At 40.8% G+C, this 19,051-nt stretch overlaps 1 protein-coding gene across 5 annotated transcripts in view; it reads right to left on the bottom strand.

Moving 5' to 3' along the window:
- SND1 (staphylococcal nuclease and tudor domain containing 1) overlaps positions 1-19,051 on the bottom strand; it is a 439,060-nt gene that overhangs the window by 394,076 nt on the left and 25,933 nt on the right. For 3 of the 5 annotated variants that reach the window (XR_013415510.1, XM_077997258.1, XM_015134853.3), the window contains exons 2-3: positions 11,220-11,369; positions 3,084-3,204 (exon numbers count right to left, since the gene is read on the bottom strand). Coding sequence is in view for 3 of the 5 variants with exons in the window: in XM_015134853.3 (XP_014990339.1) it covers positions 3,084-3,204; positions 11,220-11,369 (271 nt within the window). In the remaining 2 variants the exon portion in view is untranslated. Of the gene's footprint in view, positions 1-3,083; positions 3,237-11,119; positions 11,370-19,051 lie in introns of all 5 variants that reach the window. The other 2 variants (XM_077997257.1, XM_077997256.1) reach the window with 2 other exon arrangements.

Below are 19,051 nucleotides of genomic sequence, written 5' to 3'. Positions count from 1 at the left end.
CGGCCAAAACCATAAAGGAAGACATCTATGAGGGAATAATCACATAAAAATCTTTAATATGGCAAAGAACAAGCTCCAAGATAACCTGGAACACAGCAGTCTAACTGATAGGTAATGTCAGCACAGAATAAAATTGTGTAAGATTTATATTCAGCAAACTACACATCGACTTCTGCAAGCAGTAACGGGTACATACACTGCCCCCAAGCCCAACCTAATTGCCTTGCCATTATCATGCCCAAATTTCTGCAGGGGCAAATCTTAAGGCTCTTTACCTACCAAGAAAAGTTGAACTGAGAAATTTATACAAAGAAGGTTCAGGTTCCAAGGGTGAGTGTGGATCACCTGACCCTTTCCATTGAGGTTACTGCTGAGGCCAGCCAAAGACACATTAGTAAATTTTATATTGGTTCTTCCAAGCAACAGGAATCCCAAACAGTGAAAAGTCAAAAGGAAGGACTCAATGATTAAGGGAAAACTGAGCAGTGAAGTGCCAGGAGATCTAAGGGTGGAAAGAATGAAGCCCTGGTACAAACAAGGTGAGTGACCATAAAATGAGCCGATCGACAGCACACCCGATAAGCCAGACATTTTCTTGGCACACAGCGTGCTGAAATGGCCCACTCTGAAATGCCCAATTCTAAAAAGTGAGTTCTGAATGCACCTGCAAAAAGGAGAAAAGTATCTTCCCCTGGGGTGAACCCTCAACGGAGGCAACGAAATGTGGCAGATAGGAAAGCGAAACAGGAATTTGTAGGCCAAGGATCTCATTCTTCCTTCTTACTTATCAAATTCTGAATGTGACCAAGTCACATCTGGAGACAGTATTCAGAGCAGGTGGGTGACTACATTGTCTTCAGAAGTCAGAAGACTAATCATCTCTTTTTTAGTAAGTTCTATGTTAACCACAAAGTCTCAAATTTTACCATTCTCTCCCATCATAAAAAAAAACTGGGTAGCAATAAAATAAATACACAAATGCTAATTATCTAAGTCACTATTTTCTTTCATTATAATAGAATTGGCATTAAGAGTTAGTTAAAATACCTTAGTGAAAATATTAAACATTAAACCATTCCTTTATCTTTAAAATGGAAAGACATAGGTAATTCCAATCATTATTTAAGGACATATTTATTGATCACCTACTATGTACCAGTTCTCATTCTAAACACTAATGTGTTAACATACTAAATTAAATTATATCCAGTTTGTAATGTGAGTCAGTTTAAACAGCAAACTTTTAAAAAACAACTCTACAGATAACTTAAAATATCAGCTTCTCTTAAACAATTCGGCCATTTTGGTTGAAGACCAAGGGCATTAAAATGAACTCTTAGGGGTAGGGTATTAAAATGAACTCTTAGGGGTGGTCTACTTATAGAAATATCTGTGCCCACAATTATCTATGGTCCAGTAGGGTCTCTTGTGGGGTAACAGAAGACTGACCAGCTGTTAGGGAATTGAAATTTTTTAGGTAATGAAATCCTTGAAAAATTGCATTTTGAAGATAGTACACTTCTTTTCCTCTTACATTCTTTCTAACCAGTAACCATTCAATAATTATCTTTAAGCATTTTGTTTCTTACTATATTATAATAATTATGGGTAAAAAGCAAACTTATTATTTCCCTTTTTGAAAAGAGGCCTTATGTTTCTAGAATTTCTCATTCAAACAAGAAGCAGGTAGCCGTTTTTCAGGAGGCTAAAAAGAAGTGTTTCTCTACTAGGTAGGAAATTGAACAAGATGCCTCCAAGATCATTCCCAACTCATTTTTCTAAGACCTCTATCATTAAAAACAGTCTTAGCAGAATACTGTTAGCACTGTCATTCTACCCTGTTTATTGCTAGCACTGACTATCCAACTCAAATAGATTATCCAAATCAACTCTGTTACATGAGCTATCTCAAAGGTTTTTAATCAAGAATCACAGGAAACTTAAAAAAACTCTGCTCCACAAATAGTTCAATGAACATAACTTCATGTTCATCTGGCTGCTTTCTGGAGAACATTCCTCTTTCAATGTCCTATTTCTGTTCCAACTCCATTCCTCAATCTTATTCTATTACTGCCTAATCCAAAAAGCCCAGAACATCTAATATCCCATGAGCCATCTGGCCCAGCTAAACAATATGCACACACACAAATATCCAGAGTGAGGGGCTTTACATACACTGTCTATTTTTTTTGTTTTTTGACCAGGGTCTCACTCAGTCACTCAGGCTAGAGTGCAATGGCATGATCATGGCTCACTACAGACTCGACCTCCCTGACTCAGGTGATCCTCCCACCTCAGCCTCCTGAGTAGCTGGGACTACAGGCGTGCACCACCACGCCTGGCTAGTTTTTCCATAGAAACAGGGTTTCACATGTTGCCCCAGGCCGGTCTCAAACTCCTGTGCTCAAGAGATCCTCCTGCCTTGCTCCCAAAGTGCTGGGATTACAGGTGTGAGCCACTGTGCCTGGCCTATACTATCTCTTTCAACTCTCCCAATAACTTACAAATGAAGAAACAAGGGCTTACAGAGGTTAAGGGTTAAGTAAGGGCACATGGCAGGAAATCAGAATTCTAACCTACATCTATGCAACTCTGACATCTGTGTTCCTTCCATTCCATAACAAAACATGTAGGCTGCAAAAAACCACAGACCCTCAACAAATCTTCCTTTCCGAAAGAGTTCCCAAGAGAAGAAGAAACGCCACAAGATAGATAGAAGAAATAGAAGATGCAAAAGGAAATCTATACGAATTCAATTAGCATTCTGACCTAGAAGCACAGAGCCATTAAGTTCCATGAGCTAATGGCCTTAACACGGGGAAGAATGCAACTCCATACTACATGCACCTAAACCAAGCCAAGAAAGCAGGAAAAGGGGTACACAAGGAACAGAAACACTGGGGGTGTGCCTCTGTACCTATATATTCCATGTGCTCAGGGCCTAAAGCATTTCCATTTACGCCTTCAGCCAACTGTCCTACAGCTTCCTCCACCAGAACCCACATTGGCCTTCCACCACAAGAAAACTGATCTTTAAAGGAACTTTAGACTTGAGAGAAACGAGTCCTTTCCCTGCAGCTCACCTTTTCCAAGGTAGATCATGCCATATTCTCGCCCCTGGGGAGTCTTGTTTTCTATCGTGAAACAGACTTCCTTCCCAATCAGCTTCTTTCGAAGGAACTCTCGAGCTGGAAATGCCCAGGGCTGAAAGACAAAACAAATATGTCACATGAGAACTGCCTAGTTTCAGATGCCAATCAGCATTCAAGCAACTTCATTCTTTGAGTAAATGTCTGAGTACCTACCATGGTCCTGGCCCTGCGCTGGACCTTGAGAATATAAAAATGAAATGCACACAATGCAGATCGCACACTTAGGGGGCTCATAAAAAAGGAGGGTCCAGCAGTTGGTTTAACTAGCACAGGCACTAAAAACAGGCCTCAGAGTTTTCCAGACACTGGCAGCAGGACTTTTTCCCTATCACTGTCTGTTCAGAGTTATAGCTTACTTTGTGAATAACATTTGCCAATGCTTTTATAGCACATACCATGTGCCAGCCACTGCTCTAAATGCCGTATATATATATCAACCCACTCCTTCAAATGGGAAGTCCAGGCTCCAGGAACCCACCTAGGCAGAGGGAAGTCATAAATAACAACTACCACCTCCATTTCTCCGCCTCTTTCCAGTTTCTAAAACACTTTCATTGCCTATTAAACTAGCCTGAAACCAGTTAAAGCCATGTTGGAGGAGGGACATGATTCGAGTGCTCTTATTTCAGAGTGAATACCCTGCTCAAGTAAGAGCCTTATTTAAGTCATCTCCACCCTCCTCTTCAAAGATCAGCAATAGTAAGAAGATATCCCCCCAAATGTCTCTTCTACTTCTGCTCTAGTCTGAAGCCTTTACAGGTCCCAACATCCTTGGGAGGACACCAGTACCAGCCCCTGACAAAAAATCACCTTGATAATGGTGATTCCTTCCTCTCACTGTTCCATGCACAGACACGAGGACTGAGCCACACATCTACAGAGTGGAAGCAGAGTCTCCATGTCATCTCAAGATAATACACAAAGGGGTGGTTTTGCCCCTCCCCATCCTATCACTCCTGGGATGGTTCAGACAAACAGAGATTCTCCTCTGAAGCTATTGGCACAGTGGCCACTGGCACTTGAATTTATAGTCTGGACCTGGTTTAATGTCCCAAGTTCACTTAGAACCGAAATGGGGAGGGATGGGGTAGGTGTTCAAGGAGCATATGATCGGTAGGAGCTCACATGCTGAAAAAAAATGCAAAATATAAAAGGGAAAAGTGATACACAATAGCATACATTGTCTATTATAATCTCTTCAAACCACAGAACTCATGCTACACACAGTAAAGGCAAAACAGTAAACTGGTGGCCCGAAAGCAAACCTCTGCTAACCTCTTTGGTCCATGCTAATTATTCCATGAACTCACCCAACAAGCTTTTCTAGAAGAAAAATATCCGTATGACTTCTAAGAAACCAGAAACCAATCAAAAGGTGGCAGGTCCACCAACCTGCTGGGCTGGTATTTATAAAAACAGTACTGTTACATAACATAAATCATGAGGTTCTAGAGAACTGATCCTGAGTAAGGGTTCTCAAAGACGCCAAAATGAACGGATACTCGCTCACATCATGCCCTCTCTTCAAAGCACCAGCCAACAAAGGAGCAATTCGCTCAATGACAGTATCGAGTTCACCTTGATTTTATGTCTCATTTCTAACCCCCGCCCCAATCTCCAAAAATAAAATCAGATACCAGTCACCAAAGTGTCTGACTGACAAATGATCCCAATTATCAACCACATCACAGAAACAGCATTGAACCAATGAACAAAGCCTTCCACATTTTTATTACCTTAGGGATCAACTTACTCTAAAAACACACCAAGCTATAGATAAGTTTAAGATGTAGTCCTGAGTACTGTATTAATATTGAAAATCCAGTAACATACAGCTTTCCTAAATACTTGCAAAAGCTCTGACAAGACCAGTGGTCCTAAAGGAGGCCAAGACTTTGGTGAAAACTCACTTACAAAGGGTCAGTTCACAGGAAAATATCTAACCCCTGCAGGGAAACCTCCAACTTCTACCAACCGGGCAGAACTTTTCTAAAAAACTTTTAAGGCTCGCTGAAGAAACATCTTCCCCTTAGGACCTCATGTTTTCCAGCTGGCTAGTTACTGGTCAATAAGAGAAAACCACACTGGAGGTCTTGCAAAGGACATATGCCTAACCATGTAAGAAAAAATAACCTAGTTTCTGCAATCTTCCTTTCCTAAATAAGCCTTCTCAAGTTGTGTTCCGTCCAGAGTTGGGCAAATTCAATAACTGGACAAGATATTAGATAAGAAGAGAGGCCATCAAGAGACTCCAAGAGCTATGCAGGAGAGCAACTGACCACATCACTCCTCCCGAGGGCAAGAGAGTGCTCTGGGACAGAGCCCTTGTGGAAGTGAGGCCAGTGTTATCCATGTGTCCACACAAAGGACAGCCAGGCAGAGTGCTATCTGATGGAGAAGTCTATCCTAACAGAAGCTTGCAGAACAACTCTAAAAGTCAGGTATAAGGAAATTTGCTCAAAGCATTTATTCGAATAAGGGCCAGAATGGTCTAACAGGAAGAATAATTGTGGTCTATTCAAATGATGCCCCAGAGTACTATCTAAGAAGCAAGTGGCTTTTAAGTAGTTGAGACTCAAAATTACTCTTTCCTTTAGAATGTCCAACTGCAGGCAATCTGGCAGCCTGTTCAGCACTTCCAGACCCAAGCAAGGTTGTCATGTCTACCACAATGAAACTGAGCTTTTAATTCTAATCTTCTCTTTGACCAGACAGACTCTTAAAACTACCAGGACAAGATGAAACCCCACAATGTAAAACCTTAACTAGTTACTATGTACATGGCCCAACACTCAATACTTTTTGTCCCTCTTTCTCTTCCAACCATCCCACTGTACCATCTGGATATGTAACTTACAATCCTGCTCTGCCGCCTTTCCCCAGCTACCCTAGTCCTCAACAGCTCCAATGAATGCAGGATTGTGACATTTCTTTTTTTTTTTAATAGCAGCAAAGTATGGCCGGGCCTATAATCCCAGCACTTTGGGAGGCTCACGCCTGTAATCCCAACACTTTGGGAGGCCAAGACAGGCAGGTCACCTGAGGTCAGGTGTTCGAGACCAGCCTGGCCAACATGGTGAAACCCCGTCTCTACTAAAAATACAAAAAAAAAAAAAAAATTAGCCAGGCATGTTGGCACACACCTGTAATCCCATCTACTTGGGAAGCTGAGACAGGAGAATCGCTTGAACCTGGGAGGCGGAGGTTGCAGTGAGCCAAGATTGCACCACTGCACTCCAGCATGGGAGACAAAGCGAGACTCCATCTCAAAAACAAACAAAAATAGCAAATTTTTTTTTTTTACCTTTTTAAATTTTGTTTTATTTATTTATTTATTTATTCAATTTTGAGACGAGTCTCACTCTGTCGCCAGACTGGAGTGCAGTGGTGTAATATCGGCTCACTGCAACCTCTGCCTCCTGGATTCAAGCGATTCTCCTGCCTCAGCCTCCCGAGTAGCTGGGATTATATGCACAGGCCACCACGCCCAGCTAATTTTTTTTGTATTTTTAGTAGGGACAAGGTTTCACCATGTTGGCCAGGCTGGTCTCAAACTCCTGACTTCGTGATCCGCCCACCTCAGCCTCCCAAAGTGCTGGCATTACAGGCATGAGCCACTGCGCCCAGACACTTTTATTATTTTTTAAAGATAGTATTTCTTTTTTTTTTTATTTCAATAGGTTTTGTGGAATAGGTGGTGTTTAGTTAAATGAGTAAGTTCTTTAGAGGTTGTGACATTCATTTCTATATTTCTCATGAAACCATAAACAACTTTACCCACAGCAGGAGCTCAATAAATCTGTGGGAAATAAATATATAATTCCCATGGTGCCCATCAATGCAGTATCTAGGCTGCCTGGAGTAGCTAGGCAACACTGGGGATTAGCTTGGAACAGGGAAGGGATGGCTGGGGGCATACAGTGGAGCTGCTTTCATTGCCACAGGACTTAGGAGACAGCTGAGTTTCTTTGAATGATGATTTCATGACAGAAGGCAAAGAATAATCACGTGAACATATTTGGGATAGTGATACAAAGGGATGCAAATGAGCAATAAGATCCTTGATTATTCCTGAATGTGAAAAAGCGAAACATGCTCCAAAGAAATAGAAAGCCAGAGAGAAAGGGTAGTGCCACACTGCACAATCTTTCAACGCCCAAAAAGGAGATGCTCAGGTTCTTTTCCTCATTATTCACTTAAATGTTTATTCAGTGCTTACCTGTATTGTGTCAGGTACCGACTAGGCACAAAGACACAGAGATGAGAGAAAGGTTCTCTTCTTTGGAGAGCTTGCAATCCAGTAGAGAAAGATACATCAACTTGTAAACATGCAATGAAATGTTGTGAATGCTTTGACAGCACAAAGACGGGACGATGAAAGGAAATGTCAGGTGTGATTTCTTAAGTGGCTGAATCTTAAAAGACAGCAGGTGCTCATCAGCCACAGAGGTGGCGAAGGAACTACTGATGGAGGAGCAGCATGAGCTGAGGGCAGAAGGCAGGACTCCAGCCTGGAAGAAGACCTAAGTTCTTCAGCATGGTGGGGGCTTGGCATCCCAGAGGGGTTTCAGTAAGAGAAGTCTAAAAGTCAAATCACAAATGGGCTTGTAACCCAGGTTAAGGCATTTAGATTTGTCACAAAGGTAATGAGGAATCACTAAAGTATCTTGGAATATGAGGAACCACTGAAGAGTCTGGAAAAAAATAAAATTATGTTTCAAAAAAATCTGAGAGCATATGGAGAAAGGATTAGAGGGAAGGAGAATGAGGGCAAAGAGACTATTATTTCAACATCCAAATAACATCTTTGTTCATCATCAGAGATGAACAAAGAATAGCAGTATTAATCAAATGTCAAGGATGGATAAGAGAGGTTTTAAGGAGGCACAATCTCTAGGCCTTGTTAAAGGCCTAGATGTCAGCGTTGGGGTGGGGGGTGAGGGAGTCAAAATGAGAGCAGGGAAATCAGGTTTTTCAATCAGTTGGCATTACTGGTAACTCATGTCGATGCAGCTTTGAGGGCACAGGAGGAGGAAAACCAAATCACTGCAGGTTGAGGAGACACTGAATTATTAGGAAGGAGAAATGATGACTATGGGCTAGGAAAAGATGAAATCTGCAGCTATCAAATATTTCATCTCACAGGGATCTTTGAAGAGTTACCAGGAGAAACAGTGAGACTGAGTTACTCTGGGACAGGCAAAAAGCACTAGACTGTATAAATATATGGAACTATAACAGAATGCTAGGATCAGATGACAAAGTATCCTTTCACCTAGGATAGTTCTGATAATATTCCACTGTCCTGTTAACATGGGATACAGTTATGATATTTTAGAACAAGTTCCAACTGGCCTTGTGTTTCTCTGCCCAAGATTCTCATCCACAAAACAGGAAATTAAAATCCAACCCTTCTTTCTTAGAGGCTACACTACTTCTTCCTTCTGGGCAAATGGACTTGGTCAGCTCCAAGAAGGGTCAACACTCTTCACTTGGAAGCAATCAAGCTGTTACACAATAGGAAAATAAACTATTCGAAACGTTAGTTCACCCATTTGTTAATGCCCAAAATGCGAAAAATGCTGAAACACATTTAATCTTCAGTGGTTGATCTAATAGTATTAGGAGTATCTGTAGTAAGAGAAATTAGCAAGGAGCAGTAGTGATTACCACACTAACACTTATTAAGTATTTTATAAGCATGCACTAAGCACTTCATGTTATCTTGTTTAATCCTCATTAAACAACCCTGAGGTATACACTAATATTCTCAATATTTGCGGTCCCTGATGGAGGACCAATGAAAAAGAACTGATTTTAATCTACTTAAATTTATTTTAATCTATTTAGTCTAATTCCTATTGGTAGCAGAATTATGGGGGTTTTTCTCTATCTCTATTATCTATACCATTGCTTCACTAACTTCTTAATTAAAACAAAATGCCCTTTATTATAATTTTAAAAACTGAATGCTTTCCTTAAATGTTAACAAAAGATCCACATGAACTCTTGCTTTTTCTTCTTTACCTCCCTGGCAGGGAATAGCACACAAAAGCTGGGGTACCAACCTGCCCAACATCATCAAGTTGGGGCAAAGGACAAATAATTGGAATCCAGAAATTTTGTTCCTTTTTTCTTTTTAATTTTTTTTGAGACAGGGTCTTACACCATCACCCAGGCTGCAGTGCAGTGGCACAACCATGATGCATTGCAGACTTGAACTCCCAGGTTCAAGTGATCCTTCCACCTCCGCCTCCCAATTAGCTGAGACTACAGATGTGCACCACCATGCCCGGCTAATGTTTTTTTTTTTTTTTTTTTTTTTTGAGATGGGGTCTTGCTATGTTGTCAGTTGTCAGGACTGGTCTTGAACTCCTGGGCTCAAGCAATCCTCCCCAGTCAGCCTCCCAAAGTGCTTGGCTTACAGGTATGAGCCACCACGGCCAGCCCAGAAATTTCATTTCTGATAGCCAAAGCATTGCTAAAGGATAGCAAAGCACCAATGTTTCAAAGTATAGAAGCCAAAAAGACTAAACAATGCCAAATTGGTACGCATAGCAGCTGCTGAAGAGCAGAAACTTAAGGGGTCAAAGGCAGACCACAAAGAAGGCAAGGGGGCCGGGCATTAGAGGCCGAGGGGTGTGGGGGAAGGATGGAGGAGATGATGGGACACAGGCACAGAAGGTTCTCAAATCACCATAAAACAATGGCTCTTAACTACTTTTGAGCCACAAGTTCCCTTAAGAAACTGATTTTAAAAACTCCCTCTCTAAAACAATTCATGTTTACATAAAATTTTGCATTTCATGGAATTAGTATATGCCTTCAGAGGTGCACGGATCCCAGATTAAGAATCTGTAACAGGCCAGGCGCAGTGGCTCACGCCTGTAATCCTAGTACTTTAGGGCAAGGCAGAAGGATTGCTTGAATTCAGGAACTCAAGGCTGGGCAAACTAGTGAGACCTCGTTTCTACTAAAAAAAAATAAAAATAAAAATTAGCCAGGTATGATAGCACACGCCTGGAGTCCCAGCTACTCCCAGGAGGCTGAGGTGGGAGGATCACTTGAGCCTGGAAGGTTAAGACTATGGTGACCACTGCACTCCAGCCTAGGCAAAAGAGACTTTGTCATGAAACAAAACAAAACAAATCAGTAATAAAGAATGAGCAGCCATAAAAAGACTGAAATCACGTCCTCTGCAACATCATGGATGGAGCTAGAGGCCAGTATCCTAAGTGAACTAACTCAGAAGCAGACAATCAAATATCACATGTTCTCACTTTTATAAGTGGGAACTAAACAATGGGTATACATGTACATAAAGATAGAAATAATAGACACTGAGGACTCCAAAAGGGAAGGAGTGAGGGGGGTGAGAATTAAAAGAGTATCTGTTGGATACAATGTTCAATATTATGGTGATGGATACACTAGAAGCCCAATCCCAAACATTACACAATACACCCAGGTAACAAACATGCAAATGTACCCTCTGAACCTTAAAGAAAAAGAATCTTTAATAAAATAATAAAATATGGGCCTAGCATTTATAGCATGTTACCATTTATGAAAATGAAAGCGTCTGATCATATAGGTTTTAACTATCTCTGGAAGGAGACACAAGACCCTACTAACATCAGCTGTCTCAGGGGAAGTACTCGATTTTTCACTATATATCCTTCTGCATTTTGAACAACGTAAATGAATGAAGAATTCAAAAATAAATTAATAAAAGTGCTCTGCCGTAACCAATGGTGATTTCAAATGCCTGAGGCTACCCAGGAAATGTTCCTAACCTACTCCAAGAAAAGTAGTAGTGAAAACACGACAAATCTAAGTCTGTGGCAAAAGGTACAAGAAAAAGCTCTAAGACTTCGACTGTCACTAAAGGTAGTAAACATATAAACAACAGATACAAGTTGCTTGTGGGCACATCCAGAATCAGCAGTTCTATGATAAAAATATACTCAAAATACAAAGAAAGTACATCAAAATGGCATCAGCCACAGAAGACAGTGGGCTGTTACCTAAGTCCACAGGCTCACAATGGCCTCAGGAAACACCTACCTCATCAGGGGTATCCTTTGCATCAGGTTGTGTGGCGGCCGCCCGGCGGGCAAGATTTCCAGCACGGATGTTGCTAAGGTTGATCTGCCGCTCAGGAGGAGGCCCACCACGCGGCTGACCTCGGACAATGATGGCGCATCCTGAGAGGACCTAAGGAGGGGGAAGAAAGAAAATGAATGGTCCAGAGGCCATATCACCATAATGCAGGTTGTGTACCACCGTATCCCCAACATTTCAAATAGCACTTGCACTTCAAAGGCATGCAAAGTCATCTGCTGAATGACTAAATAAACAGAATTGTTTTTAGTTTTATAAGAGAAATACCTACATAACACCTTGGGCCAAATTCTGAAATAATCGACCCAGAAATCCAACAATAGAAAAGTCATAGAATAAACAGACCAGGGTAAAAAGGCATGTGAGACATGCAGATTAATGACCTCTATAATTTCATCCTAGCAAGTACCACCCCTTGCATTCTTCCCAATTATTAAGGAATTAATATCTCCATCAACACTTTCCATTCTCAGATTGAAGCAAACAATGAAAGGCTTAAGAAAAGGGGAAGCTGGGGCCACACACAGTGGCTTACACCTGTAATCCCAGCACTGTGGGAGACCAAGGCGGGCAGATCACCCAAGGTCGGGAGTTCGAGACCAGCCTGACCAACATGGATAAACCCCATATCTACTAAAACTACCAAATCAGCTGGGAGTGGTGGCGCATGCCTGTAGTTCCAGCTACTTAGGAGGCTGAGGCAGGAGAATCACTTGAACCTGGGAGGCGGAGGTTGCGGTGAGCCAAGATCGCACCATTGCACTCCAGTCTGGGCAACAAAAGCAAAACTGTCTCAAACAAAAAAAGAAAAATAAGAGAAGCTGAAGGAAGTCCCTACACACCCTTGGGAGGAACTGAGCATGCCCAAGGCTAAGGTGGATGTAATACCTAGAGTTTCTCTTGTGGACAGTACAAGAGAGAAATACAGAAGTAATCTAGAAAACCCATGCCCTACATGATTAAAACATAAGAATCTAATAAGCACCTTAAGGCTCCCAAGTGCAGTCAGTGGCTCCTATTATCGCTCTAATCAAAGATGTCACACATAGAACCCACTTGCAACTGTGAAAAGAGCTCTGAAACTCACCGGCATTAACCTTAAAATATTTGCAGGGGAGAAGAAGAAAGGATTTCAAGTGAAAGAAGGGAAGAAGAGCCATAAAGGAAAAATGACCCAAGTGATTCAAATTGTCTTTGCGAAGAGACTCATAATACAACAAACAGGTGGGGGCTCATGCCTTGGCTTCACTAGATCTGAAAGACTCTCAATTCCACGCTTCATAACAAATAGCTTCTGAAAGGTTAGTAGTGAGAAGGTTGGAGGGTTCTGTCAACACAGAACACTGTTCAGATAAGACCATGGAGTTCTCAGTAAAGGAATAATCCTTGTGAGGAAGTTGAATCAAAGGAAGAGAAAAAGGAGAAAGGAAGGAAGCTGCCCCTTTCACTTAGAGTGCATTGCTCCCCACCTCTCCACCTTAACTAATGCTTTCAAGTGTTAAATACTGATATAAATACACAAATGAATTTAAACCCACATGTACAAATTAAAAAATAAGAAAAGTAAACATCTGAGCAACCACCACCCAAGTTAAGAACTGAAATATTGCACATTGCCAGAACTTTGGATTCCATGTGCACCTCTCTACCTTCAGCCCCTTCTCCCGAACCCCACCATTACCCTAACCAAGGATTTTGTATGAATATATCACAATTCATTTATCCATACTACCTTTTTATGGAAATTCTATCAAACAATATGGTACATTCCAATATATAATATTTAATTGTACATTAAATTAGTATTCTGATAATGTCTCAGTATCCCCAACACCTTAAGTACACAGACCTTGGCCTAAGTCATTTTAATCCCTGGTTATATACCATGGCACAAACATACAAAAAGACTACTTCCTAATCCTGTTATTAGCAATTAAACCCTAAAACTTGTAGCCACATAACCGTGCTAACACCCTATCCTGAGAATTCATGTCCTAGGCATCATCCCAGGGAACTGACATTCCAAAAGATAAGCTCTCAAACCAAACAAAGCCAGGAAGGAACAGGTATACTACAGTAGAGGCTGCTTGAAGTTCCTGAATAAGAAGGGCCAAAGAAGAAAAGGAGAGCTTGGATCTGACTCATTTATATTCAATTCTTTCTCACAAGCGGCAGAAACAAAACACACAGCAAGAAGAGCATAGTGTAGAATACCTGCACTTGAAATCATTCGGGCACGAATTCCAAATAAGGCTGAGGACAGCCAAGCTACACACAGCACACAAACCAGAACATCTGTCTCTAGTGCTTGCTGCTCAATTTTGGTCAAGTTTTCACACACACACACACAAAAAAGTAATAACGCATTCCCAGGAGACCTCTTGGTAAAGCCCAGTCGTAAAAGCTAAGGCCTATTTACAAGAAAACTCATCCTCTCTGACGAAGATCAACTCTGATAAGCAAGCATTGACCTAGCCTAGGAAACCATCTTTGTTTCTCAAGCCTGACAAATGCAACTGAGAAGCTCAAGTACAGAGGGACTGATGAGAAGAGCCCCTCATCTCTAAATATCAGAAAGGTATTACTTCTCTAATGCCTCTGCCTAGTAAACCGGATCCCTGGGGACAATGGGTCTACAACTATTACCCTGGCCCCATTAAGGGCTTTGACAAACAACCTGTACACAGTAATTGTGCAAAACTCCTTTGTATGCCCTCTCCTCTCCCTGAATGCTAAAGGCTGCTGTCAGAACTTCCTTGCATTGTTGCGCCAAAAATGCCATTCAGACAACAGTTAACGCTTGAATCAATGTTACAGAGATGATTGTTACTCTATAGGCTCTCTACACCTTTTATACCATTGAATATATGAATTCAAGCAGCAGTCACCAATTCAACTTCCTAAGCAAAAGAAATAGATTCACTGCGGCAGGTACTGCTATTCCTACTCCTCTAGGAGGAGAGGACTGGTATGTGTGCACCCTTCCTCTGAAACTCTCTTCCCCTCATTTGGCTATTGCCTTGGTGCAGACGTAAGAAGAGACTCACTGGACACCATTATGGAAGTAAGAGAACTATTTCTACTAGGGAAGAACTAGTTTCCCTCCTACTACTCACAGAAACTGAAATCATTCAAAACACACTACAGGCCGGGTACAATGGCTCAAGACTGTAATCTCAGCACTTTGGGAGGCCAAGGCGAGAGGGCTGCTTGAACTTAGAAGTTCAAAACCAGCCTGGCCAACACAGCAAGACCTCATCTCTACTAAAAATCAAGAAAATTAGCCGGGTGTGGTGGTGCACGTCAATAGTGCCAGCTACTTGGGAGGCTGAGGTAGGAGAATTGCTTGAGACTGGGAGGTCAAGGTTGCAGTGAGCCATGGTTGTGCCACTGCACTCCAGCCTGGGTGACAGAGCAAGACTCTGTCTCAAAAAACAAACAAACAAACAAACAAAAACACACTACACCTCCTTTTTGCTATTTCCATTTCATCTGCCAACCACTGTTAAACTCTCTCACCTGTCTCACTCGCCAACAGTCTTTATTCAAGTTCTCCCTCAATGAAAACATTGTAATGGCCTTCTTGTAGCTAACAGTCTCCACCAAATAAAACCAAGGAGAAATACCTTCTGGGGGAAAAATACTTTAAATGTCCAGGTAAAATATGAAAAAGGCCAAGGGTCTATATGCTTGACAATTTACATCTCATATGGCACCAAAACAAGCCATTTTTCTTCTCAGGAAGACCTGCCAAGTAATTATTGTTATAATTTTATTCCTTGATTTATTCACTTATTAATTAACTACAAACTTACTGAGTGCCTACTATGTGCAGGCATTGTTCTAGGCAAGTGGCATGTTTCAGTGAAACAAAGCAGACAAAAATTTCTGCTCTTGAGGAGCTGACATTCTAGTAGGGTGAGACTGACAAACAATAAACATCACATCTAAGTATAATATGTTGTTTACCAGAATTTTAATTTCAGGAGAATAATGTTAAGATTGAGAAGAAACTGTCATGGGTAATTAGTCTGCCAAAGCTGTGCTGATTCATGTTGCAAACTTTCATGGATGCAGTAATTATCCTTAATTGCTAATTTATAGAGCATAGAAAGAAAGTCAAATGGTTACTGCTTTATCCAATTACATTAACAAAATGACATTCTAGAAAAATGATCTTAGAACTACCTGATACAGCAGGAGGTTTGTGAAACCAGGTGTCACAATGAGTCAGTTTGATTGAGGTTATGGATTAGACATTTCTCAGTTCTGCCAATAAAGGTTGCAGAGGGACGTGGTGTGATTCAAAGGACCTGGCTTCAGGGCACAAGTCACATGGTTACAAAGGCTGAAACAACGCAGCTGGGAAGGAAAATTGGGGACTCAAACTGCTCAAACCCACTTACAGGTTTACTGTGAGATTTACCTGCAGTGAAACACTATATGGGCAGCCACTAAAATGTTGCCCAGCAACAGGAACACCACATTAAATCTTCACTAGATTCTGATAAATGACTTGGTTTGTTTAACTCTTTAACTCCGAGGCCAATGACACAAGAAGACAGAAAACTTCTTATACAAAAACCCAGCCACACTAAGGGCAAAGAAAGGGAAGGTACAGAAATTGTATGTCAATGAAGCCAATATTTTTTCCCAGCCCAAGAGCAAAAATCACTTTGGTCTGAGAATGGCATTTTATCAGCTCTGCAAAGAGGACTGGCTTAACAGGCATATCCGCTGGTTAAGATAGTATAATAGGTATACTATTACAGCAATATCTACCTGTATGAAGAACCAACATAAAGAACAAGGGCAGACATCTGATGACAAATATCACAAAAAGAAGGCCCAATACAAATCCATACATTTATGGCCCACTGATTTTCCACAAGGGTGCCAGGATAATTCAGTGGGGAAAGAGTAATCCTTTCAACAAAAATGTGTTGGGACAACTAGATCTCCATGTGCAAAAGAATGAAGTTGGCCCTCTACGTCATACCATATACAAAAGATAACTCAAAAAGAACCAGAGACCTAAATTTAAGAGTTAAACTATAAAAGTCTTAGAAGAAAACAAACGTGTAAATTTACATGACCTTGCATTAGGTGATGGTTTCTTAGGTGACACCAAAAACACAAGCAACTTAAAAATAAATAAATAAATTGGACTTCATAAAAATTAAAAACAGGGTGCTTCAATGGACACTATCAAGAAAGAAAAAAATAGGAGTATTTGCAAATTCTGAATACTAGACTCTTATCTCATATATCTGACAAGGGTCTAGCATCTAGAATAAAGAGCTATTATAATTTGACAAGAAAACAACAACCCAATTAAAGTAAGTTGGAGACATTTATCCAAACAATATAAATGTCCAAAAAGCACATGAAAAGATGCTCTTCATCATTAGTCATCAGAGAAATGCAATTCAAAACTACAATGACATACCACTTCACCACTACTAGGATAGCTAAAATCAATAAGACAGGCAATAGCAAGTGTTGACAAGGATGTATAAGAACTGGACCCCTCATATCTTATGGGTGGTGTAGCTGCTTTGGAAAACAGTCTGGAGGTTTCTCAAAAGTTAAACAGTTATCATATGACCCTGGGATTTCACTCCTAGGTGTATATATCCAAGAGAAATACAAACATGTGCACACAGAAACATGTACACCAATGCTCATTGCAACATCATTAATAATAGCCAAAAAAAGAGAGAAAACAACGAATGTTCATCAACAGCTGTCAACTTGTGATAAAATGTCGTATATCCATACAACTGGAATATCATTCAGAAATAAAAAGAGCTTAAGTACTGATAGATGTTACAACATGGGTGAACCTTGAAAACGTCATGTTAAGTCTTAGTTACTGAGCCACACACAAAAGGCCACATACTGAATTGTTCCCGTTATATGAAATGTCCAGAATAGGGAAATCCATAGACAGACCATAGACTAGTGGTTCCCAGGGACTGATAGGAGGGGAGAGTGGGGAATATACTAATGGATACAGATTTCTTTGGACATGATAAAAATATCCCAAATTAGTACTAATTGTTATACAATTGTAGTAAAAAAGCTACTGAATTATATATTTTTAAAGTGTCAACTTTATGGTACGTTAATTATATCCAAAAAAAAATGTTAAGGTCCAATACAGAAGTACAAAAACATGGGGACATAAAATGTGTATTTCACTACAGAGACTTCCATATTCTTGCAGGAAGATTAGATGCTAGCTGAAAAACATTAACAAATTTTTTTTTAAATGGCAGCAGACTGAGAAGCAAAAGTCAGGCATGGTGACTCACCCCAGAAGAGGCTATAAGTATAAACCTTCAAATCTTCTAGAAATAACTAGGTAGGAAGCCACAGGAAAAAGACAGAACTTCAGTGAAATCTACAAAGCTCTAAAAAGGATGAAAATGGCCAGAAGCAATACAAGCTTCTTCTCAGAAACAATATAGAGAGCATCCTGTGTGTCACACAGAAAGGAGAACCAGGAAAGGCATTGAGCTGAGGGGTCCATGATGCCATTCTTCAACTATCACAACCCAAAGGCTGCACATGCAGGGACTCTATGTCAGAGTGGCAAAGAAGCAGGCCAGGGACTTACCTCCGGACAAGGTGTTTTCTACACCTAAAAATACCATCAGGGGATGGGGAAGGAGCTGCTGTAAAAAGAGGAGGGAAAGTCTGATCCTATTGGATCCCCTTTAATGAAATGAAAACATCTAAAGAAACTGAATGAAAGAAAGAGTAACTAAAAGGAAACTCAACTGGGGAATATTTCAAAAAGCATATCAGGAAAAAGCTTCCTGGCAGCCAGAGCTGTTGCCTCCACAGGAAGAATCATCTCTTGAAAATTAAAAAGTCATTTAGACAAAGCAAGCAATCCCAAAACAACATAAGCTGTGTGGTCTGGGAGGCCTTTCCCAGAATACTCACCAACACAGCCAGTTTTTTGTTTGTTTTGTGTGTGTGTGTTTTTGTTTTGTTTTTTGTTTTTTTTCCTGGCAAGAACAAGATGCAAACCTAAATTAGAGGGCCCAACATTCAAATCCAATGAACCAGAAGCCCAGGAGCTCATGGCAGCGCTGACTCACTGGCTCTGGATACACTTGCAGACCCAGCAGATACAAGCACAAGTTGCTGCTCCCAAGCCAACTGTGCCAAAAATCAGGCCTCAGCTTACATATAGGAAGTTTAAATCTCAGGAGGACCACAATAATCATCTATAGAGAGACTTCAGATAAAGACAGCATTTAATCTGGGCCCTTTTATTTTACAGCTGAGAAATCTGAGAGCAAGACAGGTAAAGTAACTTTTGCCTAAAATAACCAGGATTGACAGTAGAACAAGGATTGGGGTTGAAGTTTCCCAATTCTGATATTCCACTATGCCACACACACAAACAAGCATTTGGGAGCTGATTTCTGTTAAAATGGTATCTGAGGTTACCTACTGATTAAATCTTTTTCCCAATTAAAATCTCTGTTTATATGTGCCAGTAGAACAGGTGTTGGACACCAAATCACTAAGCAAGTAAAGCTTCCATTGAGTTGACTGTCCCAAATCATACCAACATTTATTAAACCGTACCATCTGCAAGGCAAGCTGACTTAGAGTCCAATATTACAAAAGAACACCCAAAAAGGAGACGCAAAGAAGAAAACTTCAAAACGATAAAATGCAGGATCGGCAAACTACAGCCCACTAGCCAAATCCAGCCTACAGCCTGTTTTTGTACAGTCCATGAGCTAAAAATG

Source organism: Macaca mulatta, chromosome 3 (genome assembly GCF_049350105.2).
Source record: "Macaca mulatta isolate MMU2019108-1 chromosome 3, T2T-MMU8v2.0, whole genome shotgun sequence".
In the NCBI taxonomy this organism is placed as follows: Eukaryota; Metazoa; Chordata; class Mammalia; order Primates; family Cercopithecidae; genus Macaca; species Macaca mulatta.
This window is presented reverse-complemented; position numbering and strand designations above follow the sequence as displayed.